Source organism: Cyanistes caeruleus, chromosome 32 (assembly GCF_971803275.1).
Source record: "Cyanistes caeruleus chromosome 32, bCyaCae1.hap1.1, whole genome shotgun sequence".
NCBI lineage: Eukaryota > Metazoa > Chordata > Aves > Passeriformes > Paridae > Cyanistes > Cyanistes caeruleus.
In genome coordinates, this window is record NC_141733.1 from 134,046 (window position 1) to 161,088 (window position 27,043).

The 27,043-nt window shown below is 67.6% G+C and overlaps 3 protein-coding genes across 24 annotated transcripts; 2 read left to right on the forward strand and 1 right to left on the reverse strand.

Moving 5' to 3' along the window:
* The first annotated feature begins 3 nt into the window (after positions 1-3).
* PCBP2 (poly(rC) binding protein 2) lies at positions 4-13,939 on the forward strand. Of its 19 annotated transcripts, none has more exons than XM_086870625.1 (16): positions 38-254; positions 2,374-2,491; positions 2,845-2,868; positions 2,985-3,017; positions 3,286-3,402; positions 4,607-4,738; positions 5,298-5,426; positions 5,799-5,873; positions 7,230-7,316; positions 7,491-7,556; positions 8,424-8,465; positions 9,429-9,501; positions 9,939-9,977; positions 10,893-10,945; positions 11,300-11,469; positions 13,433-13,939. In XM_086870625.1, exons 2-16 carry the CDS (start codon positions 2,423-2,425, stop codon positions 13,467-13,469), a joined length of 1,146 nt encoding a protein of 381 aa, XP_086726751.1. In that variant the 5' UTR covers positions 38-254; positions 2,374-2,422; the 3' UTR covers positions 13,470-13,939. The 19 variants fall into 19 exon arrangements, with proteins under 19 accessions (XP_086726753.1, XP_086726754.1, XP_086726743.1 ...); XM_086870614.1 differs by lacking the exon at positions 13,433-13,939 and adding an exon at positions 12,259-13,050; XM_086870627.1 differs by lacking the exon at positions 7,491-7,556 and having other exon boundaries at positions 4-254.
* Positions 13,940-14,534: 595 nt separating this feature from the next.
* MAP3K12 (mitogen-activated protein kinase kinase kinase 12) lies at positions 14,535-21,174 on the reverse strand. Of its 2 annotated transcripts, none has more exons than XM_086870609.1 (14): positions 21,008-21,174; positions 19,398-19,734; positions 18,806-18,989; positions 18,195-18,386; positions 17,914-18,072; positions 17,512-17,670; positions 17,115-17,223; positions 16,885-16,994; positions 16,639-16,755; positions 16,290-16,427; positions 15,513-15,951; positions 15,228-15,298; positions 14,892-15,144; positions 14,535-14,709 (listed from the first exon to the last, which is right to left on the reverse strand). In XM_086870609.1, the coding sequence occupies exons 2-14, from the start codon at positions 19,723-19,725 to the stop codon at positions 14,617-14,619; spliced, it is 2,352 nt and encodes a 783-aa protein (XP_086726735.1). In that variant the 5' UTR covers positions 19,726-19,734; positions 21,008-21,174; the 3' UTR covers positions 14,535-14,616. The 2 variants fall into 2 exon arrangements, with proteins under 2 accessions (XP_086726735.1, XP_086726736.1); XM_086870610.1 differs by having other exon boundaries at positions 19,398-19,776.
* On the forward strand, positions 20,165-25,620 carry TARBP2 (TARBP2 subunit of RISC loading complex). Of its 3 annotated transcripts, none has more exons than XM_086870637.1 (9): positions 20,165-20,269; positions 22,917-23,086; positions 23,364-23,463; positions 23,729-23,812; positions 23,907-23,979; positions 24,498-24,615; positions 24,693-24,820; positions 25,040-25,229; positions 25,306-25,620. In XM_086870637.1, exons 2-9 carry the CDS (start codon positions 22,927-22,929, stop codon positions 25,461-25,463), a joined length of 1,011 nt encoding a protein of 336 aa, XP_086726763.1. In that variant the 5' UTR covers positions 20,165-20,269; positions 22,917-22,926; the 3' UTR covers positions 25,464-25,620. The 3 variants fall into 3 exon arrangements, with proteins under 3 accessions (XP_086726763.1, XP_086726761.1, XP_086726762.1); XM_086870635.1 differs by lacking the exon at positions 20,165-20,269 and adding an exon at positions 22,207-22,301; XM_086870636.1 differs by lacking the exons at positions 20,165-20,269; positions 23,729-23,812 and adding an exon at positions 22,207-22,301.
* Positions 25,621-27,043: the final 1,423 nt, after the last annotated feature.

The window sequence follows — 27,043 nt, forward strand, 5'->3', positions numbered from 1 at the left end:
GCCGCTCTGTCCCGCCCCGCGCGCGCGGTGCGTTTCCGGGTCGGGGCGGGTGTAAATCGGGCCGCGCCCGCCGCCCCCTCCCAGACCCGCGGCCGCCGCAGCCGGAGCAGCCGCGCCCGCGCCGCCGCCGCCGCCATCCCGCGCGCCCGCCCGCCGCGCTCCCTCCCCGCCTCCCCCCCCCTCCCTCCCGCCCTCCCTCCTCCCGCTCCGCCCGGAGCGCCCTTCGCCCAACGCCGTTACCGGCGCCGACACAGGTAGGCCCGACCCTCGCCCCCCCCCCCCCCCCATCGCCCCCCCACCGCCGCCCCCCGGGCCTCCCCGCGGGCCCCCCCGCGCCCCCCCGGCCGCCATCCGGGTCCGATCCCCCCCCCGGCCGGGCCCTCGCGCGGCCCCCCCGCCGCTCCCCCGCCGGCCGCGCCCTCACGGCGCCCGCGGCCTGCGCGGCCTGTGCGGCCTGTGCGGCCCGCGCGCCCCGCGCCGCCGCCGGCCGGAGAAACGGCCCCGGGACCTCGGGGGCCGCCGCTGCCGCCTCCCGCCGCCCCCCCTCGCTGTCCCCCCCGCCGGAACCGGCCCGGGGGGGTTCGGGCCGCCGTGTGCGTCACACGGCGCCGCCGCCCCCCGCCCGGGCCGGGTGCGGGGGGGCCCCGAGGGGCGTGGGGAGATTTTTTTTCCTTTCCCTCTACTCCGTTTTCTTGGAGTTTAAATTTAAATTATTTTTTTCTTTTAGGTTTTTTTTTTGTTTGTTTGTGGGGTTTTTTTTGTGGGGTTTTTTTTGGTTTTTTTTTTTTTTTTTATTCCAGGAGTTTTTCTTTTCCCGCCCGGGCCCGGTTTTTCCGCCATCCCGCGCTGTTGTTTTTCCCCCGCCGGAGCGGGAAGGGGGAGCACGGACGGGCCCGCGCGGAGCCGCCGCCCCCCCGCTGGATCCGGGATCTTTCCCCCGGGCCTGCCCGGAGCGGAACGGTGATTCCCGGTTCCGCGGGCGTCCGGAGCCCCGGGCCGGTGCCTCCCGGCCCGGTCCGGGAGCCAGAGGCCCATTTCCCCCCCACGACCCCAAGTCCCCGGGGTCGCCCCACTCTCCCAGCACTCGGCCGGCTCCCCCCGCCAGGCTCCGGGTCCCGTTCGGAGCCGCCGGCCCGGGGTCCCCTTCACCCGCCTTGTGGTCGGGTCTCATCCGGGGGCTCCATCGCGGCCCCGGGGGTCGCTCCGGGACGGCCGCCCCGGTCCCGCTCCCCCTGGCCGGGTTCGGAGCCGGGACCCCCGGCCCGGCTCCCCCCGCTCCTCCCCCCTCGCGGGGCTGAGCTGGCTACGGAGCCGCGTCCCCGCCTCAGGGACGGGCTCGCCTCGGAGCCACGTCCCAACCCCGGCAGCCGCGTCCTCAGCTGTGGGACCGGGGTCCCCGGGCGGCGCGGGGCCGAGCCGCAGCTCGGGGAAGTTTCCCTGCGGAAGAACCTCCGCGGGAGCTCGGCCCGGGCCTGCCGCACCCCCGGCGGGTGGGCTCGGAGCCCGCTCTGCCCTCCCCGCGATGCCGGGGCTCCGATCCCAGCTCTGCTCCCCGAACCGGGGGCGATGTCGGGCTGAACTCGTGGAGGCCGCGGCACAACCCTCCGGTGCCAGCGAGGCAGCGCAGCCGGGCCCTGCCCCGGCCGTGGTTAAACTTTGATGGGGCAGAAGCGGTGGCCGAAGTGGGAGTTTATTTACCGGATTCCCATGAAACGCTCGGCTGAGGCCAGCCGGGCTGTTTTGCAACCACTGCCCGACTCAGGTGGTTTGAAACCTGATCGTGCGCTCATGTGGCCTTATCTGGGTCTGAGGGAATCGCCTCGGAACCTGCTCCGAGAGGCCCCGCGCAGGCTCAGGGCTCGGGGAAGTGGATAGGGTTTATTTTCTGCGTAATCCCGGTTTCCCAGCGGGCCAAACCTCCAGGACTGGGGCACCTGCTCCCATCGGGCAGCCGCAGGAAAACTTGGGCAGTGGAAAGTGTGGGGCTCACAGAGAGCGGCAGCTTCCCTGGACCTATAGGGACCACTATTAGTCCTCAGTGTCTTCTCGGGATCCTCGGTTGTGTCCAGCAGCCCTTCGTGTCCCCTGTGCTACTGGGGGTCACCCTAAAGCATTCAGCTGTCCCTCAGGGAAGCCCCTGCAAAGAACTGGGCTGGGAGGAGGCAGGGGCTGAGTGGGACCCCCGTAACCCCAAGAGTTGCTGGATCCAGGTTGGGATGGGGCAAATTCAGAGGAGGAGCCAGACCAGCCGTGGATCAGCCCAACACTTGCAAGGGGAGCAGCGGCACAGGGAGGCTGGAATCCTGCCTGGATGGGCCAGGGGGGGATTGGCACAGCCCCTCAAGTTCACTCACCCAGCCCCTCTCCCCCCAGCCGAGGCCCGAGCGCTGCCACAGCCTGAGCCGACCCCGCACTGCCCACCATGGACACCGGAGTCATCGAAGGGGGTCTCAATGTCACACTCACCATCCGGCTACTCATGCACGGAAAGGTTCGTGTCCAGCCTGCCGTGCAGAGCCCTGGCCTCACACGGGGTGGGCTGCGTGTTTCCGTGGCCGTGGGATCTCGTGGCGCTGCCATGGGGTTGGGAACGTGCTGTTGGTGCCCAGGCAGATCCTGGGGTGCAGCCAGCGAAGAAAATAATTATGGGGTGGCAGGGGAATGACCTGATGGGTGCCAAGGTGGGAGCAAGAGCAGCACAACTGGGATAAACCTCAGTAATCTGAGGGCCAGGTCTCAAGTGCTCAGGAGCTTGTTTTGACTGTGAAAACAGCTGAGTTTTTAGGCTTGGGGCTCCAGGAGTTTTTAAAACGCTGACTAATGGTGCTTTTGTTTCCATCCCAGGAGGTGGGAAGCATCATTGGGAAGGTAAGTGAGGAACAAACTCGCCTAGCTCTCCCTTTCCCCTTCTCCCCTCGTTCCCCCCCACCCGTCCCTCCGCACAGCCGCGCTGACGCCTCTCTCCCTTCTCTCGTCCCTCACAGAAAGGGGAGTCCGTGAAGAAGATGCGTGAGGAGGTGAGCGCTGGGGCTGTGGGAGCAGGGGGATGGCGGCCCGGCCAGGGCTCCGCAGGCAGCGCGGCGGCGGCGCGGGGAATGCCGGGAGGTGTGGGCAGGCGCGGCAGGAAGCCGAGGAGGAGAAGATGGCTGCCCGAGCCGAGGGAGGGGAGGAGGAGGAGGAGGAGGGAGGGCTCTGTCCCCAGCGGCGGCAGCGGGGGATCCAGAGGAATCCCGAGGAGCTGCGGGCGGGCAGCCGGAGCACTGAGGTGGCGTTTGCCTCCCGCAGAGCGGAGCTCGCATCAACATCTCGGAAGGGAACTGCCCCGAGCGGATCATCACCCTCGCGGGACCCACCAACGCCATCTTCAAAGCTTTTGCGATGATCATTGACAAACTGGAAGAGGTGTGTCTGGGCCCCCTGCAGTCACTGCCCCCGTTTATCCCCTCTCTCTGGATGAGCTGACCCCGGCACGAGCCCCAGGGCCGTTGTTCCGCGCGGGCGGCTGGCGTTTCCCCGCCGGGCCCCCGATCTTTGTCCAGCCCTGTGCTGGGGCAAGGTCCAGGCAGTGCTGGAGCCAGAGCCCCACAGGGACTTCCTGCCCACAGCGTGAGACCAAGCAGGGCTTGGAATTGCCCCAGCTCTGCTCATGCTGGTGCCACTTGCCCCCAGGACTGAGCTCTGTCCCCAGCCCTGCCAGGGAGGAGCTGGCACTGCAGCTGTGTGGGGCTGGAGGAGCTGCATTGTATCCCTGGTCCTGTTAAATCGGTGACTTCCAGGGCAGCTTTTATTGCTGGATAACCTGGATCTTGCAGGTGATAGGGTCTGCTCAGGACTGTGATGTCAAGATTTCCATCTTGCTCCAGGTTGGAGGGAGCAGGAGTTGGGAGAGCTCCTCGCCTGGAGTGGGGCAGAGCTCTGTGGCCCTCACCTTGCCTGTGGGGGTACAAATTCAGTTGCCCTTTGGATTTGGGACACTACCCAGGGAGAGGCAGCCCTGCGCTGGCAGCTCTGTCCCCAAACCCCGCTGCCCTCACCGCAGCCTTAAAAGCTGCAGAGCTTGGAGCTGTTTGTGCCGAATGCAGGGAGCCAGAGTCCTCCAAGGGCTGCACGGCTCTGCAGCGCTCCTGGGCACCGGCCTTGGAGCTGAAGCTTTGCTTTTAGTAGGTCAGTTGAGCCCTGGCCTTGTGCCTCCCCTCCCCCTGCCAGCACATGACCGTTGTAATCGGCGCCGGGATTGTTTTTCCCGGAGCTGCTGCCTTGATCCCTGGTGCAGCGGGAGGCTCCGTGCTGACCCTGGAGCTGTGGAGCCCCTGAGCCCCCCCGTCCCCCTCCAGCACCGGCTCCTGCTTGGCTGAGGTGGGATCCAGCCTGGAGCAGTGCCTCAACCCATTTCCTTTTAGACAGAATTTGGCCTCTGCTTCCCCAAAATACATCTGTTTTCTGTGGGCTGCCGAGGAAGTCCTGGGAAGTGGGACTGGGAAAGCCCCGAGGTCACCTTGGCCTGGGCCGCTGGTGCCAGCGTCACCTCCCTGTCCCTGTGCCAGGCACGTCCCCAGCGCGTGCCATTCTTCAGGGCTGAGCCCTCAACACCTCCTCTTCCTCGCAGGACATCAGCAGCTCTATGACCAACAGCACAGCTGCCAGCCGGCCTCCGGTCACCCTCCGGCTTGTGGTCCCTGCCAGCCAGTGCGGGTCCCTCATTGGCAAAGGAGGCTGCAAGATCAAGGAGATCCGAGAGGTGTGTGGTGCCCGGCTCGGGGGGGATCAGCTGTCCCCAAGGGCAAATCCCTGCGTTGTCCCCACCCCAGGGATGTGGCATCACTGGGAGTTTTTGGAGCTCCTTGTATTTTTAGTGCTTGGCAAGCTGGGACTCGAGGCAGACCCTTCTCTGCCCGGGGTTTCCCTCACAGCTGGATGGATGCCTGGGTTCTAACCCCACCATTCCCATGGCACCTGACTGCCTCCTCCCCAGCCTTCTCCCAGATTTTGGAGAGGGAGATGTGATCCAGGCCAGCACTGCTTTGGCCATCCCGTTTAGCACTGGGTGCTGTTGGATTAACCCTGCTGGTGTGAGAACTGGCTTGAGTTACAGGGACAGGCTGAGGCCAGGTCTCCTCTGCCACCTCAGGCCCCCGGTGACCGAATTGTATCCAGCTGGGATTAAAGGACTTTATTTTGGGGGACAGGAGGAGCTGGGGGGGCAGTTGTGGCTATGTATAACCACGCGCGGGGTTCGTCGTTGAGGTCTCAGCCCTGCCCGGGGTCTGACGGGCTATTTTTAACCCTGGACTTGGCAGAGCACGGGGGCACAGGTCCAGGTGGCAGGAGACATGCTGCCCAACTCGACTGAGCGAGCCATCACCATTGCTGGGATCCCACAGTCCATCATCGAGTGCGTCAAACAGATCTGCGTCGTCATGCTTGAGGTAGGGCCCCTCCTCGGGCCCGTCCCTGGGCTGCTGTTGCTGCGGGGGATCCCGCTGCCCTTGGAGGGCTGGAAATGCTGAGGGGGGAGAAGGAAAGAGATGCTGGGGGATAAAGGGATAGCTGGGGATTACAGCCTCATCCAGGTGAGGCTTGGAGCTGCTTAGAACCGGGGTTGAGCGGGGCCTCGAGGGCAGCTCGTGGTGTCACCCACGGCCCTGCCGTGCTCCCAGGTGCCCTCCCTCGGCCCCGAGCCCAGGATGGGAAGTGGCAGTGCCCCGACTCCCCAAGGGGCAGCTGGGGGGGCGGGCTGCGGGGAGGGGGCTGGCACAGCCGCGCTCGGTGTCTGACCTGGCCTCTCTGCTGTCATCCAGTCTCCCCCGAAGGGTGTCACCATCCCGTACCGACCCAAGCCATCCAGCTCTCCTGTCATCTTTGCAGGCGGCCAGGTAAGGCCTCTCCTGGGCTCCTGGGGTGCGGGGTGGGGAGGGGCGGGGGTCGTACGGAGCTGCTCCGCGTGCCCGTCACCCATGCTGTGCCCTCGGTCCCCCAGAGCCAGCTCCAGCCGTCCCTGCTCAGGGATGGCAGCAGGGAAAAGGGTCGATCTGGGAGGAGAGGGTGCTGGAAAACACTCCTGGAATTAACCAGCCAAAAAAACGTTTGCCAGCCTGGTGGCGGCAGTCGGGGTTTGAATTGGGCCGAGCTGCCTAACCCAGGCTCTGCCCTTTGCCTCGGGCTGGCTCCAAGGACTCGCTGTGACCTCCTGTGGGTGACTGGCCCGGAGGTTGAGGGATCTCCGCTCTCTGCCGCTGGTTCTCGGGGTGCAGAGGCTCAGCCTGTGCCGTGGGTAGGGTTGGGATGTGCAGAGGTTTTGTCTTGCAGGAGGGGGGAGGGTGTCAGATAGGAGTAGCATCAGGGGATGGGGCTTTAAGCCCTCCTGCGCTGAGCTGGGGAGTGGCCCGAGCCCTGCCCTGAGCCACCCTGCAGGGGACTGGACAGGTGTCCCTTGGGATCCTGGACCGCCCGGAACCCCAGGGCCGGCAGGAGGTGGGGCCCAGGTGCGGGTCAGCTGCTCCCACCCTGCGGCCCCCAGGGCTGCCCCAGCGCTCGGAGAAACCACAGTGACAACGCATCCGCTGCCTTCCTGCTGCCAGGGAGAGCCCTCGGGGTGGGCAGGGCCTGGCTTTGTCAGTGGGGGCCTCAGTAGGCAGGGAAGGGGGTCAGGGAAGGGGTGCAGCTGCCGCCGGCCTCCCCGAGAGCCAGGCCTGACTCCGCTCTCCCCTTTCCCAACCCTGCCACGCTTGTCTTGGGGACGGACCTGCCGCCGTCCCCTTCCTCCCCACCCGTGCCCCTCTCCCTGCCTCTTCCTCCCCACCTGAACCCGGTCAGCCCCGTCCTCCCGCCTCCCCAGCAGCTTCTCCCGCCGCTCTGCACCCCGGGGGAAGCCCCCGCGCCCCTGGCCAGCGGCGGGGCCGCAGCGTGCGGACCCCCGGGGCGGGAGCCGGCCGCCTTCCCCGTTAGAGCAGTGAGGAGCAGGCTTCCCACAGCCACGCATCTCTTCCCTCCCCTTGCCCCTCGTCTCCCCCTTCCTTCTTTCCGCCCCCGTCCCCGGCCCAGGCCCGCAGCAGCCGCCCGGGCCCCGCTCCCGGTGGGCCTTGCGCTCTCTGTCTTCGCAGCTCAGAGTCGTGCGTAGAGCAGGGCGAGCCCTCGATCAGCACTGAGCTAATGTGGATGTTGAGTTTGGTGTTAGCGAAAGGTTTCGGATTGACAGCCCTGGAGACTGAAGTCCTCTAATTTATCCACAGGACAGGTACAGCAGCGGCAGTGCGAGCTACCCCCACACCGCCCCATCCATGTGCCTCAACTCTGACTTGGAGGGACCACCTCAGGAGGTGAGAGGGGAGTTCAGTCTCCACGGCCCGTTCAATCCTTGGCCTCTCTGAGACTGCCAACAAGGGTGGCACCCCTGTCCCCGTCCCCCAAAACCGACAACGGTGGCTTTTTGTGCTGTGGACTCCTGTCCACTGGGAACTGGACTCTGAGCCCACCAACCTCTCCTCACGCAGGCCACCCGGCAGCCACTGCATGGCAACGAACTTGGGCCAATTCCAGCCTGGGCTGCAGTTCTTCCGGTGACCTGGAAGTGAGGCTGTGTACCCCCCTCTCCCCTTCCTCTCCCACCCGCCCCCACCTGCCCGGCCCCCCCAGACCTCCCCAAACCTTAGCCAGCCAGGCCCCAGCCAGTGCCTCGCCCTTTCTGGGTAGCTTCAGGAGGAATCTGAAGTCTGTGGCTGTCCCTTGTAACCTCGGGGACATGGAGTTATGGCAGGTCAGGCCCTCGCCTCGTTCCCCTCCGAGCACTGGGCCGTGTCGAGCAGTGGTAGCCAGCGCCAGCACTGACCTGTAGCTTGCCCGGCGACGTTGTCCTAGGGTGTGGAGTGACGAGAGGACTCGGAACGGGGCAAACTTTTTTTTTGTGGGTGGGAGGGGAGGCGGGGGAGCTGCCGGGCCGGGGCAGAGAGGGGCCAGGAGCAGCAGCAGGGCCGGCGGGGGCGTTGGAGCCTCCCTGCCTGCGCGGGGGCGCAGGGATAGCAGCATTGTCGGACTCACCACACCATAACATCTTCATCAAGATCCCAGCCGTTCTCTTGTTGGTTTTTTTGGTTTTTCGTTTTTGGTGGTTTTTTTTTTTTCTTTTTGGTTTTTTTTCCTTTTTTTTTTTTCCTTATTTTTTTGTCTGCCACCTTTTTTTTGGGGGGGGGATGGCACGGATTCTGCCCACCCCCTCCCCGTACCCGCCACGTCAGGCCAATTCGAGTAACCGCCAGCCTAGAAACTGCTTGTGACAGCATTTATCCGTCCCCGCCTCTCCTGCCCCACTTCCCTCGCCCCGGAGAACTCTCCACCTTGGCTCTCTGACTTCCTGGCTAGTTGAAATCTGTCTGTCCCTGGGTGGCTGTCCGATGGTTGTTAATAGGACTGTTTTCCTCCTTTTGTAGGCCTATACCATTCAAGGACAGTATGCCATTCCACAGCCAGATGTAAGTTTTTATTTACAACTTCTTGTCTTGAAATCCACCCTTTTCCTCCCCCACCTTCCAAAAATTTTCTCCATGCTTTCTCCACTTGAGCTGGCTCAGCTTGGGGCTGAATACTCGATCTGATCTGAGCTCCCCAGCACCTCCCGTCCCCACAAACAAACCTCGCCCCCCCCAGCTGGCCCTCCTGCAGCCAGCTTCAGCCGGCCTCAGATCTCTCCTTGGATCCTCCCCTGCCTCCTGACACTTCCCTCCTCCTTGTTATATTTTTTTTTCCAAACCCACCTCTCCCTGGCTTGGCATTTCACACCAGCTCTGGCTTTTCCTTTGCCCCCCCCCCCGCCCCCCTGAATTTGGCACGAGACCCCCCCAGCCAGCACACGGTGGCTGTGTCACAGTGGCTCTCCCGGGGCAGGGGACAGCTGGCCCAGCGAGCGGGCGCAGGTGGCAGTCGGGGAGGGGGTTGGACCCGGCCCAGCCCGGCGGGAGCGGAGGGACCATCCCGGCAGCGGCCGGCGCTGTCGGACACCTCCATCCTCTGGCACCCATCCTCATCCCGTAGGGGCTGATCTCTGCTCCTGGCACCCGTAGGGCAGCGAGGGGGTCTGACGGGGCTCTGAGGCAGCCGGGCTGGCACCACAGAGCCGAGCGTGCTCCGTGCCCGGTCCCCGTGCTCCCCGCGGTGCCACCGGCACCTGCTCCCTCCTCCCACTCCTCTCTGCTTCTGTTCCTGCGCTCCTCCGGCCCTCGCTGCACCAGGGGGTGGGCAGAGCCCCCCGCCCGCCGTGGCCGGGGCAGCGCGGAGGGCCGGGGCGGGCGGCGGGGCCGCGTCTGTGCGGGTGCGCGCGGCGAGTCCTGGCCCCTGGCCTCGGGAAATGGCTAACGCCAGCCTCTCTCTCCCTCTCTCTCTCTCTCTCTCTCTCTCTCTCTCTCTCCCTCTCCCCCTCTCCCTTCTCTCTCCTCTAGCTGACCAAGCTGCACCAATTGGCAATGCAACAGTCACACTTTCCAATGTCTCATGGCAACACTGGATTCAGTGGTATGGAAACTCCTTCTCTCCGTGTGCGTTCGTGCGCGGCCCGGGCCGCTCCCGGCTCCGGCGCTGGGGCCGTGCTCACAAAAACCTAAACCCAAACATTGCCCCGGGCTGGCCAGGTAACCTCTGCTGTTGGGACGTGTCTGGGGCCACAGGGGCACGGCCTCCACCCATCCCCGCTGCTGCCCGCCCTCCCTCGTGTCCTCGCAGCTCTGCCAGTGCTCTGGGGACCCCCGGCCCGCAGCACCCGCTCTCCCCTCCGGCTACTCCAGGCCTAATGCCGGCGACTGCCAAGTTGTACCAAATTTGCTGCAGATTTGCTAAGATGGCTAAAAAGAACCAAACCACATAAAAAAAAAAAAAAAAAGAAAGAAAAAAATTACCCATTTGTGGCTCTAAACTTGAGACAGCCAAACTCATTGTGACTTGTATCTTAACAGGCGTTGACTCCAGCTCTCCAGAGGTGAAAGGCTATTGGGGTAATGATCCAAACACACGATCTGTAGTTACTCGGTTGTGTATTGATGCTGCCCGGGGTCTCGTTCTCCCTGATAGATGCTGCCTGGACTGGGGGGGAAAGGGGGTTGAGGGGAGCCCCAGAAGGGCTGGAGGTGCAGCCTGGCTCGGCTGGCTGGGCCCTGGAGCGCAGCTGGATAGTGAAGAGCAGCAGGACTGGGTGGAGGCTCGGCTGTCCCAGCGAGCTGTGGGCCCCGAGCTTTAACCCCCCCACCCAAAAAACACAGAGAGGGGAGCAGCCCCTGGCCAAGGAGGTGCTGGAGCTGTCAGGAGCTGCGGGGACAGCGCCGGGTGTCACCTGTTGTGTCCCCCTAGAACTGCCCCGGCGCGAGGCCTCGGGGCCGCTGCCGCTCCCTCTTGCAGGGAGTGAGCTGGGGAACGGGAAAAGTGGAAAAATGTCTGCAAAACGCCCGAGTCACACGAGCTCAGCCCTGTGTGGGGTGTGAGCAGCCTCCCAGTGCCCGCCGGCGTAGCACGGCCCTGCGGGGCTCAGGGAGGAGCAGGAGGAGGAGCAGGAGGAGGAGCAGGAGGAGGAGGGGTACTGTGGCCATTGAAAGCCGGACCCAGAGTGGGAGTGGAGCAGAGTGCCCGGCTGGAGCCCCCCAGTGCCAGCCCCCTGCTCCGGGATTGTCCCACCTCGATGGAGAATCCAGACGGGGAGGGGAGAGCTCCAGGGGTGAGCGCAGGGGTGAGCGAGGAGAGGGGAAGCAGGGAGGCAGGGCTGGGGAGCAGCGGGGTTCGGAGTCACCGCCCAGGCTGCTGCGCCCTCCCCGCCCGCTCAGAGCCCTCCCAGGCAGCCTGAACCTGGCAGCACTTGGGGTGCTGCACCCCCCGGCTGCCCCCACCCTCACCTGGGCCCCCTCTCTGTCTCCGAGCAGGTTTGGATGCCTCTGCCCAAACCACCTCCCATGAACTCACCATTCCAAACGATGTGAGTATCCCGGGGGGCTTGGAGGTGTGGGGGGTGGCTGCCCCTCGGCTCTCAGGGTCCCCAGGGGCAAAAAACGCCTTTTCTCAATCCCTTAAACCCCCCTTTTCCAGCTCCTTAACTCTCCACTCCCAGGAGTTCCATAATCATGGAACTGTTAAGGTTGGAAAAGGCCTTTAAGGCCACCAAGTCCAACTGTCCCCCCACCACGGAGCTGTGTCCCCAAGGGCCACATCTGCACCAGTTTGGACGCCTCCAGGGACGGTGTCCTCCCCTGTGGGACAGCCCTTTCCCTGAAGGACTTTCCCGGTGTCCCCCCGCGAGGTGACGCAGAGCTGACCCCGTTTCCCTCCCCAGCTGATTGGCTGCATCATCGGGCGTCAGGGCGCCAAGATCAACGAGATCCGCCAGATGTCCGGGGCTCAGATCAAGATTGCCAACCCCGTGGAGGGCTCCACTGACCGGCAGGTGACCATAACTGGATCTGCAGCGAGCATCAGCCTGGCCCAGTATCTAATTAATGTCAGGTGAGTCCCTGCTGGTGGCGCGGGCTGCCCTCCCCTGGGGTGCTCTCCCTCGCCGCGCCCCGCATGAGGGAAGGGGTTTCCTCTCTCCCGCGTCCCCTTCCCGTGCCTGCTGTCCCCCGTCCCTGCTGCCACCACTCCAGGGATGCTGCAGGGTGAGGATGGGGCTGGGGGGAGCCTGCGGAACCTCGTGGTGGCTCTGCTGTGCCGCCCTGAGGGGTGACGGGAGGGGCTGCCCAGCCCTGTCCCGGGGATCCTGAGTGTCCCGGTGGGACGCTGCCGTCCCAGAGAGCTGCAGGTGCTGCTGGCAGCGCCCGGCTCTGCGCTGGGGCCGTGGGGGCCTGGTCCCCGTTGCTGTCCCCGTGTCCCCTGCACCCTGCCTGGAGCTGGGCATCCCTGCCTGAGAGGGGCTGGGGTCCCTGGGCTGTGTCCCTGCTCCTGCGGAGCAGCAGCTGCTCCTGGTTTTCTCTGGATTTGGCTCCTTCCTGGTGCACGGGGGAACCCTGGGGCCGAGCTGGGCTCCTCTGGGGGTTGTGGGGGTCCCTTGTGCAGCCGGGCCAGGCCTGGCAGCACCATCCCTCCCTCCCCTCCCTCCCTCCCTTCCCTCCCTCCCTCCTTCCCTTCTCCTCCTCCCCCAGTTCCTGCGCAGTTTTCGCTGTTTGTCCTGTGCTTTTTTTTCGCATTTTGTGCTGTTCCTTCCCTCCCACCCACACCCGTGTTTTTTTTCTTTTTTTTCTTTTTTCTTTTTTTTTTCTTTTTTTGTTGTTGTTTTCCTTTTCTCCTCTGTTACAGTTTAGAAAGCGCTAAACCCTCCTCCCAGGCAGCCTCCGTCACGATCCCTGACCACCTCAGCATCAACCTCTCTCAACCCTCCACCCCTTCTTCTTCTTCCTCCTCCACCACCACCCCCTCGCTCGCCACCGCGGGGGCCTCCGACGCACCCTCCAGCCTCCCCAACCCTCTTCCGACCGCCCCTTGTGTCTCCAGTCTGCTTGGCATGAAACCTGTCCCTCTCCTGGCGCTAAATGTCGTGTCTGCGGCCAAAGGCGCCGCGGCGCCCGCCGTGCCCTGTGTCACTAACAAACTCAAAGCGGAGAAGCAGAGGTTCTCCCCGTACTGAGGCTGCTCCAGGGGGTGGCAGCACCGGGACCCCGGAGAGGAGACTTGGAACAGCAATTTTTTTTTCTCTATTATTTTCCTTTTTTTTTTTTTTTTATTTTTGGTTTTTTAAATTTTCCTTTTTACTGAGCTCATGTTGCCCTTGCAGCAGCAGAGCTGTTCTTGCCGGCCGAGAGACTGTGTCCCTGTGTCCTGTGATCGATCGGTCACGATTCCTTCTCTGCCTGCCTCTAGTTGTTGCTTGTTAATTTTTTTTTTCCATTTCTCCTCCTTTTCCCTTTTTTTAAATTTTTTTTTGAGTAGTGTGGGTGCAGTTGTGGGGTTTGGGGTGGGATAGGGGGTGGAGGGAGGGAAGGGACTCTGTGACTTTTTTTTGGGGAGGGGGAACTGCATCCCCGGTGCCCCGGGGGCCTCTCCTGTCCTCTCTAACTGTCTGTACCTGTAATAAAGTTGCCACGGTGAGAATCTGCTCTGGTAGATGTGTGCCGCAGCGGGCCCGGCCCGGGGGTCCCCCCTGCCTCAGCCCCCCCACCCGCACCTCCCTCTGCCCAGCCCGGGGAGGGTGGGCTGTCCCGGGGGTCCCTGCTGGCTCAGGGACCCTCTGTGGTGTCCGTGTGTCCCCTGCACCCCGGGGTCCCCGCTGGAGCTGCCCCCTCCTCCCCACCCCGCCCGGGGGTCCCCCCAGTGCCTGGGGCAGAGCCCCCCGGCCCAGCCCAGAGCCCCCCGTCCCTTCCCCGGCCGCTTCTGCAGCCCCCCCTGGGGCCGCCGTCCTGCCCCGAGCGAGGGCCGCGCTCCCGGGGCCGCCGTTCCTGCCGGGGCTCCCTCTGACGCCCTTTTCTCGTTGCAGGCTCTCCTCGGAGACCGGGGGCATGGGCAGCAGTTAGGGGGGCCCCGGACCCCCCCGCCTCGCCATCCATCTGCGGCCCCTTAGCACCGACCCAGGTTTTAAACTAGTTTGTACATTTTCGGTTCCTCCAGCCTCGCGCCACTCACCAGGTTCAGTTTGTTTCAAATTTTTTTTTTTGGTTTTTTTGTTTTTGTTCTGTTTTTCGGGGTTATATTTTTTTTTTCCCTCTCAAATTAAAAGCATTTTAATTCCTTTGTTCAGCTCTTAAAATTGCTGAACCCCAAATCTTAGTTTTATAAAGCTTCTCTCTCCTCTCCCCACCCCCCCGGCACCTTCTCCCCTGTCCCCGTTTTTTCGGCTCATGAAGTTTCTGTTTTTGTCATGAGTTGTAAGAGTGGAAGAAAAATGAAAAAAAAGAAAAAAAAAACAAAAAAAAAAACATTTCAGTTTAGTTCTGTAACGTCAGGAAATTTTTCAAAAAAAAACTGAATAAAAAGATGGACTGGAGCTTTTCCTTGTGAATAGAACCTGCAGGATATTTTGGTTAATGGATCTGCCTGTCTCAGTCTTTATTTGAAACCCTCCCTGGCCCTTCCCAGTGCTCCCAGTATGGCCCAGTTCAGTTCTGGAGAGGAATGAACCACCCCAGCTGGTGTTTGGGATCCTTCCAGAGGGTGGAGAACCAACCCAGTGCTCCCAGTATGGCCCAGTTGAAGTCCCCCTGGAATGGCACGAACCAGTCCTGGGGAGGGAACTTTGACCAGGCTCAGAGAATTGAATTTTTGGGAGATCTTTCCCATTTTCCTTCAAACTGGTTTTAAACGGTAACCTGCTGTTGGTTCTGTTCCCTCTCTGCTCTCCCCAAATCCCCTGGGCCCCCCAGGAGTGACAAAAGCCCCTCCCAGTCCCGGGCTGGTGCCCCCAGCCCCTCCCGGTGCCGCAGGGAGGGCTCAGCCCCTTGAGCTCCCCCGTTACCCCCGGGCTGAGTTTGGGGGGCAGCCCCGGGAGCGCTTCCAGCAGGAGCCGCACATGGAAGGGGGGCCAGGAACGCCCCCTCCCTCCCCGTCCTTCACCCCAGAGCCCCCCAAGGCAGCAGCAGCAGTAGAGAGCCATAGATATTTATATAAATATTTGGGGCTGTACAAGTGAGGGAGTGCAGGGTGGGGGTGTGGGGGGCACGCAGGTCACAGGCCCGGGGGGGCTGTGGGCCGGGGGGGCCCCTCGCCGCTGCCTGAGTGGTCCAGCTCCGCGCTGTCACAGTCCGAGTCCTCGGAGACCTGGGGGACAGACGGGGCTGGGACATCGCCCCCTCCCCATGGGGACCGGCCTGGGGGAGCCAACCCCACCTGGGGGGCTCAGGGGACCCCCCACCCCACGGTGACCATTCCTGGGGAGCCCAGGCGACCCTCCCCACCCCACGGTGACCGGGCCCGGGGGCGCCCCTGGGGGGAAGCATCACCTTGGTGGGGCTGAGCCCCCCGTGCCGGCGGCCGGGCCCCTCGGGGGGGGCCGCGTCCAGCGGGATCTCGGAGCCCTGGGACAGCAGGTCCTCGGAGCGGTCGTCGGGCCGCTCGTCCGTGTTGGTGCTGCCCACGTCGGGGGTGGCACTGTGCGACGGCTCGCTCGTGTGGCCCTCGTCACCGTCCCCGTCTGAGAAGTTCTCCGAGCTGAAGGTCGACAGCGACTGGCGCTTGCTCATCCCCGGGGGCCACCTGGGGAGGGGGCGAGGGGGGCGCGGGGTGAGGACACGGGGGTCCGAGCAGCCCCAGACCCCCGCGGGGGGGGCAGCACCCACCTCTGCCGCAGCGGCAGCTCCACCTCGCTGTCCACTTCGCCCTCCTCCTCCTCCGACGAGACCCCCCGTTTCTGGGGGCACAGGGAGGGGTCCTGGGGTCCTCCTGATGCCCCTCGGGAAGGACCCTCGGTCCTGACCTGCTCCCCCCCACCCTGCGAAGGACCCGGGAGTCCCTGCACCCCCTCCCCGGAGGGAATCCACCCCCCTCCCACTTCGGGGATGGTCCTGGGGTCTCCCCGCTCGTCCTCGCCCCCACAAAGGGACGCGGGGGTCCGGGGGTCTCACCTGGCCGCGGGTGACGGCCGCCCGGTACAGCAGAGCCGCGGGGGTGAGGTGCTGCCCGGGCCCCCCTTTCCCCCCCCGGCCGGCGCCGCTCTCCCGTTCCGGCTCCCCGGGAGTGGGGGGCTGCGGCGGGGGCGACCCTTGGGTGCCCGTGGCCCCCTCGGGCCCCGCATCAGGTGCCGTGGCCGGGGGGGCCCCTGAGGCCTCCAAGGTGCCCCCGAGGATGTCGGGGCTGGCGGCGGTGGCGGGGGGACCCCGGGGGGTGCCGGCCTCGGGTCCCGGCTCCCCGCAGCCCCCCCGGGGCCCCGCTTTGCGGTGGCGACCCTTGGTCCGGCGGCTGCGCCCGGGGGACGGGGGGCCCTTGGGACACCCCGGCAGGGCCACCTGCGCCATGGCCGCGTCCAGCTTGGGCAGCAGCACCTCCGGCTTCAGGATGTCGGGGCTGGACACAGGGAGGGACACAGGGAAGGGCTGTGGGTGGGGATCCGGGACCCCTGGATATCCACAGCCCCAAAGAACCTCCCTCCCTCCGAGGAACACCGGCGTCCGCAGCCCCGGAACTCCCCCAAAGGACCCCAGGCCCCACTCCGAGGTCCCCAGGCACACCCGGAGCATCTCTCCCCTCTCCAAATAGCCCAGACACCCCCACCCCAAAGAACGCGGTCCTCCCAGTCCCCTAAACGACCCCAGGTCCCCAGACCGCCATTTCCCCCCCATCTCCCCCCACCGCAAACGCCCCAAGGTGCCCCCCCGGGAGCCCCCCCGGGAGCCCCCGCTCACCGCTTGCCGTGGGGCGAGAGCTTCTGCGGGACGTTGCGCTTCTTGATGAGGGTCTCGACGGCGTTGCCGTGCAGGAGCCCCCGCGGCACCCGCGGCTTGAAGAGCCCGGGATAGCGCTTCTCCAGCGCCTGCTCCCGCCTGCCACGGGCCACGCGTGGGCACCCGCGCCCCCGGCCCGGGCAAGCGGGGCCTGGGCAGCGGCCACGGCCGGGGGGGAGCGGCCACGGGGAAAGGGGAAAGCACGGGGTGGAGAAAGGGACTGGCCTTGGGATGCGCGCCGGGGGCGCTGTTTGGGGGTGCTGTTTGGGGGCGGTATTTGGGTGTCATTTGGGGGGTGCTGCCCACCCACCTGAGCAGCTCCTTCTCCTTGAGCTCCAGCTGCAGCATGAGAGCGCTGAGCTCCATGTAGAGGTTGTTGGCGCGCTCCAGTTTCCGTTCGTAGTGCTCCCGGATGTCCAGCGCGTGCCTGGGGACACGCGCGGTGTCACCACGCGGGGCCCGGGCACAGGGACAGGGTGGTCCCGCAGCAGGGACAGTGACCCGCGGCCCTCCCTGCGCCCCCCGTCCCCCCGCAGAGCCCCCAGCACGGCCCCACCGCAGCTCCTCTCGCCGGCGGTTGATCAGCTCCTCCTCCAGCCGGTGCAGACACGTCCCCTCCGATTTGATCTTCTCGAAGTGCAGCTTCACCTCCTCTCGCCACTCGGCCTGCGGCACAGGGACAGCGCTGTCACCGCCCCGGGCTCGGACGCTCTGGACGCTGCAGCCGTGGGTGCTGGGGCCCCGTGGGGCTGGAAGATCGGGCTCTGGGGTGCCGGGATCGGGTACCTGGGATTTGAAGTAGGTTTCCTGCGGGGTGGAGAGGACATCGGCCGAGGCGATGTCGAGGTGCAGCAGGATCTGGCGGAAGGACGGCCGGTTCCGGGGTTTGCTGTTCCTGGGGGATGGACACGGCTCTGAGGATGGGCTGGGAGAGTCCTGGAGGTGCTGGGGGGGTCTGGGAGGTCTCAGGAGGGTTCTGGGGGGTCCAGCATGTTCTGGGGACCAGGGACAGAGTGCACAGGACCCAGGGGGGGACAGCGCTACAAGCAGGGGATCTCCCCGGCCCTGCACGGGGCAGGTCCTTTGTGCTGGCCCCAAGGCCCTGCCTGTGGTGGGGTCCCCCATGGCACGGGTGCCCATGGAGCGTCCCCAGGGTGTCCCCACGTGTCCCCTGGGCACTCACCAGCACTGGCGCAGCAGCACCTTGAAGCCATCAGGGCAGCTGGAGGGGACGGGCAGGTGGAGGCTGTTGCTGCCCACGCCCCAGATTATGGCCGAGGAGTCCACGTCCTTGTAGGGGATCTCGCCTGTCAGCAGCTCCCACAGCACCACCCCGAAGGACCTGTGGGCACCCGCGGCCCCCGTCACCCACAGTGGCCTCCTGCTGCCCCACGTCCCCCGCTCCTTGGTCCCTGATGTCCCCTGGCCCTGCAATGTCGCTTCCAGTGTCCCCAGGGTCCTGATCTCTGGTGTCCCCCCGTGCCCTTGGTGTCTCCACAACGCCTCCCGTCCCCACTGCCCGCCACTGCTGTGTCCCCAGTGCCACCAGAGCTGCCCGGTGTCCCCGGCGGCCGTGCAGCCTCACCAGATGTCCACCTTCTCGGAGACGGGCTCGTTGCGGATGACCTCGGGGGCCATCCAGGCCACGGTGCCGGCGAACGACATCTTGGTGCTCTTGTCGATGAGTTCCTTGGAGGTGCCGAAGTCCGAGATCTTCACCACGTCGTCGTAGGTGATGAGCATGCTGGGGACACGCGCTCAGCGCCACGCCACTGCCACGGCCCCGCCGTGCCCGCGCACCCACCCCGTGCTCGTCCCCGTGCCCGGGGGCACCCAGGGGCGCTCCGAGCCCCGTCCCCGGCTCACTTGGGCGACTTGAGGTCCCGGTGGATGATCTTGTGCAGGTGCAGGTAGTTCATGCCGCCGGCAATGCCCATGGACCAGTCGACCAGCAGGGAGGGGGTGACCTTGCGGCCGGCGCGCAGCACCTCGTAGAGCTGCCCCTGGGCGCAGAACTCCATGATGATGCAGTAACAGGGGGCCTGGGTGCACACGCCCCTGCGGGCACAGCGACACCTCAGCGCCCGCCGCGGGCCCCCGGGGCCACCGCTCCATCCAGGACACCCCACCAGGCTGCCCTGAGCGTCCATGCCCGGATCCTCGCCGTGTCCTGCCCGCCTTGGCCGTGCCATGCTGCCGGTCCCCGTGCCCGTGGTGTGTCCATGACCTCTGTGGCCGTGCCCGTGCCATGTCCATGCTGTGTTCATGCCGTGTCCATTCCATTCCATTCCATGCCATGCCATGCCATGCCATGCCCATGCTATGTCCATGCTGCATCCATGCTGTGTCCATTCCATGCCAAGCTGTGCCCATGCCATGCCCACGCCACGTCCGTGTTCCAGCGCGCTCCGTGCCCCATGCCACGCCTGTGCCCCACTCCTGCAGTGTCCCCATGCCCACGGTGTCCCCCCGCTCACTTGAAGGTGATGATGTTGGGGTGCTTGAGCTTGCGCAGGTGTTTGATGTCGGTCTCCTTGAGGTCCCGCACCTTCTTCACGGCCACCTCCTCGCCGTGGAAGCGGCCCAGGAACACGGCGCCCTGCGCCCCGCTGCCCACCCACTGCAGGTCCAGGATCTCCTCGAACGGCACCTCCCAGGGGTCTGTGGGCACCCAGGGCCATGGCACCCCCACCCCAGCGGGACCCCCAGCCCTGGCACCCCCACCCCAGCAGCACCCAGGGCACCCCCAGTGCACCCCCATCCCCCTGGCAGCCCTGGTGCACCCCCAGCCGTGGCACCCCCACCCCACACCCCTCCTTCACCCCCTCTTTTCTCCTCTCACCCCCTCTTTTACCCCCTTGGACCCTCCTTTGAACCTTTTACCTCCCCCTTTACCCCTTCACCCCATTCTTTACCCCTCACTCCCCCTTTATCCCTTCTGCCCCCTTGACCCCCTCAGCCTCTCCCCCTGTCCCCTCTCCCGTGTCCCTGTCCCCGTCCCCGCTGACCCTCGGGTGGGTGTTTGTCCCCTGTCCCCTCTCCCGTGTCCCTGTCCCCGTCCCCGCTGACCCTCGGGTGGGTGTTTGTGCTCGGCCGCGTAGGCTTTGCCGATCATGGTCCACACGGGCTTCAGGCACCCGAAGAGCCCCTCCAGGAATCCTCCCCCGGCCTGGCAGCGCAGGTGGGCGGCATCGGCCGCCAGCGGCCCCGCGGCCTCGGGGCCGAGCTCGGGGGGCCGGGTCCCCCCCCGGCGGGGCCAGGCCTCGGGGGGGGCGCTGGGGGCGGGCAGGACATCGCGCAGGACGCACTGGGTGGGGGTCAGCTCCTGCTCGGGGGTCCCGTCCGACGGCAGCGCCAGCGACGGCGACGGAGTGCGGGTCTCGTGCAGGCAGGCCATGGCCGGAGCCTGGGGACAGCGGGACCGGGGCTGGGACAGCGGGGCCGGAGCCTGGGGACAGCGGGACCGGGGCTGGGACAGCGGGGCCGGGGCTGGGACAGCGGGACCGGAGCCTGGGGACAGCGGGGCCGGGCACCCCGGAGCGGGGGCGAGCCCTGCAGCACCCCCGGGAGCCCCTGACCATGGGCTGAGCCCCCCCGGACCTCCGGGAGAGCTGTGACCCCTTTGCGCCCGCTCCTCCCCACCGTGTGCCCCCCAAAGTGCCGCGAGGGCGCGTGCCAGGTCACCCTCAGCCACGCGCAAACCTCTCTGGGTAAACTGAGGCACGAGGGGTCCCCGGGGAGGGGGGGGAGTTGCCACGGCAACAGCGCGCCCGGCGATGATGTCATCACTAAAACTGGGGGGCCTTGAGTCACGGTGGTGGCGGGGGAGGGGCCGAACGTCACCCCGAGGGACCCGCGGGGGAGGGGGACACGACCCGCCCCTCCAGGTGTCGCGTGTGTCCCCCCGTGGTGACATCACGTCACACGGTGACGTCATCCCGGTAAGGGATGGAGCCTCCCCCCCTCCCCAGCCCCCAGGGAAACTGAGGCAGGAGCGGGGGAGCAGCGACCCGGGGGGGGCCGGGGGGGCTCGGGACAAAGCGGGGGCAGGGCGTCATTTGCGACATGCGACAGCGCCGGCCCCGTGTCGCGACAGCGCAGTGCGGGAGGAGGGGAGCGGGGGCGAAACAGCGCCCCCGCCGGCGCGTCATGTCGGGACACGGCGCCCTGTCGCGACATGGGGAGCGGGCGGGGGCGGGGAGGTCGCGCGCGCTCGCACCCGCCGCCGCCCGCCCGCGCGTGAGAGGTCACGAGCGCGCGCACGGGGCGCGAGCACGGCCGGGGGGGGCTGGGGGGGTCACGCGCGTGCACGCGAGCGCGCAAGAGGCCGCGCGTGTCCCCTCCCCCCCCCGCCCCCCCCGCGGGGACCCCGCGGCTGAGGGGGGGGAGGGGCGTGAGAAGCCCCCCCGGGCCTGGGGGGGACCCGGCCATGGAGGGGGGGCCGAGAGCGCCCCGGGGCCGCATCCCGGTCCTGCCCCCCCCATCCCGGTCCTACCCCCCCCCATCCCGGTCCTGCCCCCCCCATCCCGGTCCTGCCCCCCCCCCATCCCGGTCCTGCCCCCCCCATCCCGGTCCTGCCCCCCCCATCCCGGTCCTGCCCCCCCCGCCGCATCCCCGGTGCTGCCCCCGCCCCCCCATCCCGGCGCATCCCCCCGCTCTCCCCGCGCCGGTGCCGGTACCTGAGAGGGCTCCGGGCCCCTCGCCCGGGGATGCGGGTGATGCCGGGGGGGTTCCGGTGCCGGGGGGGTCCCGGCGGTGCCGGTGCTGGTGGGGCTGGGCCCGGCGGGCGGGGCCGGTACCGGGGCCGGGGCCGCGGTCGGGGCGAGCGGCGAGAACGGCCCCGCCCGACGGGAACGGCCCCGCCCCGGCCCCGCCCCGCGCACCGGAGAGACCGGCACGGGCACCGAAACCCCCCCGGCAGCGCTCCGGGACCCCGCTACCGCACCGAGACACCCCCGGTACCGCACCGGGACCTCCCCGGTACCGCACTGGAACCCCGGTACCGCACCGGGAACCGCCGCACCGCAGAGACCGGGACCGGGACCCAGATCCTGCACCGGGACCGCGACACGACACCGGCACCACGGAATGACACCGTGACCCCTCCCCCGGCACCGAGACCCCCGATACCGCACCGGGACTCCGATCCGGCACCGGGGGAGACCAGCACAGGCACCGGGACCGCCCTGGTTCCGCCCCGGGGCCCCGATTCTGCAGCAGGACCCCGATGCTGCACCGGGACCGCCCCCGGTACCGGAGATACCGGCATGGGCACCAGGAGCCCTCTGATACCGGGACCCCTCCCGGACCTGCACCGGGACCGGGACCGGGACCTCCCGGACCTGCACCGGGACCAGGACCGGGACCGGGACCGGGACCTCCCGGCACCACCACCGGGACCTCCAGCACCGGCCCCGTCGGTGCCCCCATGGCCCCGGTGGCACCGGGCCCGCCCGGCCCAGCGGCACACGGGGCACCAGTGCGGTCCCAGTGCTCCCAGTACGGGTGTCCCTTCGAGCCCAGGGCTCCCAGTCTTATTCCAGTGTTCCCAGTACGGGTGTCCCTCCGTCCCCAGTGCTCCCGGTGTGATCCCAACGCTCCCACTCTGACCAGCGCCACCTCTGCCCCGTCCCCATTGTCCCCATTGTCCCCCATCCCCCCCCTCGGGGGGAAACTGAGGCAGGACCACCCCCCTCCTCCAGCACCACGTGACCCCGCATGCCGCCTCCACCACCTACCCGCCCCCTTTTTTGGCGCGGGGGGTTGTGGGAAGCGTAGTCCGCCGCAGGGTTTGACGGCGGCTGCGCGCGCTGTGGGCCGCGCAGGGCGGACTACATTTCCCAGAGTCCCCTGCCCCGCGCGGCGCTCCCGTGATGCCGCGCGCCCCCTGGCGGCGCGGGCGGCGGCCGGAGCGGCGGGGATGAGCGAGGAGGGGGCGGGCGGGGCCCGGCGGAGCGGCGGCGCCTTCCCCAGGTACCGGGACCCCCGGCGCCCCTCGGCACCGCCCGGCGCCCCCCGGCACCGCCCGGGGCTGCCCCGGCACCGCCGCAGTCCCCCCGCGCCGCGGCCGTGGCGGGCAGGGGGAGGGGGCGGCCTAGGCCGGGCCGCGGCGCGGGGGGCGCGAGACGGGGCGGAGGGACCCGGGGATGGCCCCGTGAGGGGCGGGGGAGGGGGACAGGGCTGTCCCTGTGGCGTGTGGCGGTGGCATCCCTGTGCCCGCATCCCCGGTGGTGCCACTCGTGTCCCCGTGTCCCCCAGTGCCACCCGTGTCCCCCAGTGTCCCCCTGTCCCCGCACGCGTGGCAGTCCCCACACAGCGCAGGGGCTCCATCCCTGTCCCCGTGTCACCGCGTCACACACAAATGCCAGCCCGTGTCCCCGCACTCCGTGGCAGTGCCACCCCTTGTCTGTGTCCCCAGTGGTGCCACCCCCGTGCTCACGTCCCAGTGCCCCGTGTCCCCTCGGCGCCCTGGTGACAGCCCTGCCCCAGCCTGGAGCAGGTGCCAGCCCCGTGGTGACAGCCGTGTCCCCGCACCTCGGTGTCCCCGCCGTGCCGCAGGGGGGTGACAGCCGTGTCCCCTGTCCCCAGCCTGGAGCAGATGGTGGCCGCCAGCCCCGGGAAGACGCCCATCAGCCTCCTGCAGGAGTATGGGACACGCTTAGGACGCACCCCCGGCTACGACCTGCTCAAGGCCGAGGGCCAGGCCCACCAGCCCAACTTCACCTTCCGCGTCACCCTCGGGGACATCAGCTGCACCGGTGGGACCCCCGGGGACCCCCCACATCCAGCCTGGGCCAGCCCTGTTCCTCCTGTCCCCTCGGGGACACCCCCTGCGCTGCTGGGACCCCAAACCCCTGTCCCCCGGCTGGGACCCCCCCTCTGCTCCCGAGGGTCTCCCCCGTGCTTTGGGACGGGGACACGGAGGGGGATCCCCAAGAAGCTGGGTGCTGCTGGGGGGGTCCCTGGGGCCCGCGGGAGGTGGGCAGGGGTCCCGGGGTGTCCCCGGGGTGTCCCCTGACGCGCGGTGTCCCCCAGGGCAGGGTCCCAGCAAGAAGGCGGCGAAGCACAAGGCGGCCGAGGTGGCCCTGAGGCTGCTGAGAGGGGGGGGGGCCATGCTGGAGCCCCTGGAGCACAGGTGGGGCCGGGGGGGCTCCCGGGCCGGGGGGGCAGCCAGAGGAGTTTGGGGTACCCAAAGGGGGCTTTGGGGTCCTGTGGGATTCAAGGGGTCTGGTGAGCTGTGGGGGGTTTGAGGGGGTCTGGGGGTCTCCGAGGGGGTCTGGGGGTCCCCAAAGGGGTCTGGGGGGTCTGGGAGTCCCCGAGAGTACCTGGGAGTTCCCAGGGGGGTCAGGGGTCCCCATAAGGCCTGGGGGGGTGGCTCTGACACGTCCCCCTGCCCCCAGCTCTCCGTTCCCCCCGGAGCCCCCGGCACAGCCCGGCCCCACCGCGCCCCCCCCGGCCCCCGCCGCGCCCCCCCCCTCGCCCAGGTAAGGGGGTCCCCGTGCCCCATCCCAACCCCCCCACCCCTCTGTGCCCCCCAAGGGGGCCGCGGGTGCCCCCCTGAGCCCCCTGCCCCCACAGGGCCCCCCCCTTGGAGATGAAGCCGCCGGTGTCCCCCCCCCAGTCCGAGTGTAACCCTGTGGGGGCTCTGCAGGTGGGTGACACTGCGGGGGACACGAGGGGACAACAATCAGCCCCTGCCCCGGTTTGGGACCCATTCCCATTTTGGGGGTGATGACCTGGCCTGGGTGGGGGGGACACGGCCTTTGGGGGGGTGACTTTGCCCATTTTTGGGGGAAACACGAAGGCATTTGGGGGCTCTTCCTCCTTTTGGGGACAGTTACTCCATTTTGGGGCTGCTTCTCCCCATTTAGGGACCATAATCCCTGCTTTGGGCTGGTTATCTCCGTTTTGGGGACAGTTACGTGGCTTTTGGGGGTGGTTATCCCCACACTGAGAACAATTATCCCCATTTTGGGGCCATTATCCCCATTTTGGAGCGGGTTATCCCCCTTCTGGGGACAGTCATCTTCCTTTTGGGGCTGGTTATCCATTTTGGGCTGGTTACCTCCGTTTTGGAGCCCGCTGCCCGCCTTTTGGGGCCTCTGTGGGGCTGTCCCCGCGCTGGGGTGGCCCTGTCCCCACGCGGGGTGGCCCTGTCGCTGTCCCCAGGAGCTGGTGGTGCAGAAGGGCTGGCGCCTGCCCGAGTACACGGTGACGCAGGAGTCGGGGCCGGCGCACCGCAAGGAGTTCACCATGACGTGCCGCGTGGAGAGATTCGTGGAGATCGGTGAGGGGGACGGGGCCCCCCGGGGGTCTCGGGGGCGCTGCCGGGGGGTCCCGGCTCACGCCGAGCCCCCTCCCCAGGCAGCGGCACCTCCAAGAAGCTGGCCAAGCGCAACGCGGCCGCCAAGATGTTGGTGCGGATCCACAACGTGCCCATGGAGCCGCGGGACGGCAGCGAGGCCGAGGGCGAGGAGGACCAGTTCAACATGGTACTGGGGACACCGGGGACACTGGGGACACTGGGGACACTGGGGACACTGGGAGGGACGTGGCCACCCCAGAGCGCCGCTCTGCACCCCTGCCCCAGGGCGCATGGGGGATGGCTTCGGGGTTGTGGGTGGGTGTCCCGCCGTTCCCTGTTCCCGGGGGAGTTCCCACACCTCGGGGGGCTCGGGACGGTCCCCGAGCGCCCCGTGCCCCCTCCCCAGACGTGCCCGCGGCTGGAGGGGCTGCGGGGCCGCGCCCCCGGCTGCACCTGGGACTCGCTGCGCAACTCGGCGGGCGAGAAGCTGGGCCAGCTGCGGAGCCGGGGAGCGGCCCCCGCGCCCGGCGGGGCCTGCGCGCTCCTGCAGGAGCTCTCGGAGGAGCAGAGCTTCGCCATCAGCTACCTGGACATCGGTGAGCGCCCCCGGCCCCGCCCCGGGCACCCCGGGTGCCGCAGCCGCCCCGGGGTGACCGCGCTGTGCCCCCCCAGACGCGCTGAGCCTCAGCGGGCTGCACCAGTGCCTGGTGGAGCTGTCGACGCAGCCGACCACGGTGTGCCACGGCACCGGGCCGTCCCGCGACGGCGCCCGCGCCCAGGCCGCCCGCAACGCCCTGCAGTACCTGCGCATCATGGCCGGGGGCAAGTGAGCCCTGCCCGGACCGCGGGCCGCGGCTGCCGTGCTGACCCCGCTGCGGGGGATGGACACACGGACCTCGGGGCCTCCCTCCGGCCTGGCCCCCGCCCCGCTCTGGAGGGTCCCCGGGTGCCATCGGCCCCCCAGGAATAAAGCTGGGGGGGTTTGTACTCCCCGTGTCGGCGTCTGCTTGGGGCCGGGGGGGCTTGGGGGGCAGAAGAGGGGCAGGACCCACATCCCCCCCGGGGGCGAGAGCAGAGCGGGGGCTCGGGGCTGGGGTGAGCTCTTTGTGGACGGACGGACGGACGGAGCCGCTGGTGGCGGCCTGAGGCGGGGGGGGACGGGAGGTCACAGCAGTGCGGGAACCGGGGTGCGACCCCCCGAGCCCAGCCCCGAGCATTCCCGCACAGACCGGACCCCCCACTCCCGACACCGGGACCCTCCCTGTTCCCAGCCCGCCCCCCACTCCCGACACCGGGACCCTGCGCTGTCCCCAGCCCGCCCCCCACTCCCGACACCGGGACCCTGGCTGTCCCCAGCCCGCCCCCCACTCCCGACACCGGGACCCTGCGCTGTCCCCAGCCCGCCCCCCCCCCGGTCGCGTTTCGCTGTCGCCATCCGGTGGCCGCTCCGCGCTCCTGCAGTTCCCCCCGACCCCAAAACAGCCGAAATCGCCCCAAAAAACGCCCCCGAGGGTGCCCCGGGCCACTGCGGTGCCCCCACAAGCGGCTCCCCGGGGCAGGGTGTCACCCTCCGTCCAGTGCCACCGTGAGCCCCCGGGGACACCCAGGGGAGTCCGTGGGACACGGTGACACCGGGGTGTCCCCAGCCCGCACCCCCCAGCAAAGGGCAGCAGCCGGCGGCTCCTGGGTAATATTTTAATGTGATACCTGCAGCATAAATAAAAGGCACGTTACATGTTTGGTATGACACGGCCGAGGGCTGGGGGGGCTGGGACGTGTCCCCCGGGTCCCCCCGCGGCCCCGGGCCCCCGCGGGGGCTGTGAGGACCCGCTCACAGGAGCCGGGCGGGGCCGGGGGTCCCTGGGGGGCTGCGGGGCTCGGGCCAGGCCCGGGCGGCCGATCTGCGCTATATGGGAGCGTATACGCGTCGCTATGGACTGATAAAATACTACACAGGTACTGGGGGGTCCTTTTTGGCTTCTTCCATTATTGATCGTCAAAGCTCGTGGCACAAAGCAGCTGCGGGTGGGGGGCACGCCCGGGACCCCTCCCGTGTCCCGTCGGCACCTCCAGGCTCGTTCTGGGGGACGGGGGGAGCAGGAACGGGTCCACGAGTCCCGAAGTGACACAATTCCCACCTGAGCCAAGAATTCCGGGCAAAAGACCAGACTGGGGGGAAAGAGGCACCGAGTCTTCCCACCCCGCCCAATCCTGGGGGATTTGGAGGCTGAAAAGGGAGGAAGAGGAGGGAAGGAGCAGGAGCTCCCCCATCGTGGGGCTCCCCCGGTTCGCAGCCGTTTGTTCCTATTCAAAGTCACAGTTCTGATAAAATGCGGAAACCCCGAATCCCACCAGCTGATCCCGCTCCCCGTGTTCCCCCGGCCCGGCCCTAACGGAGCCCGTTCAGCCC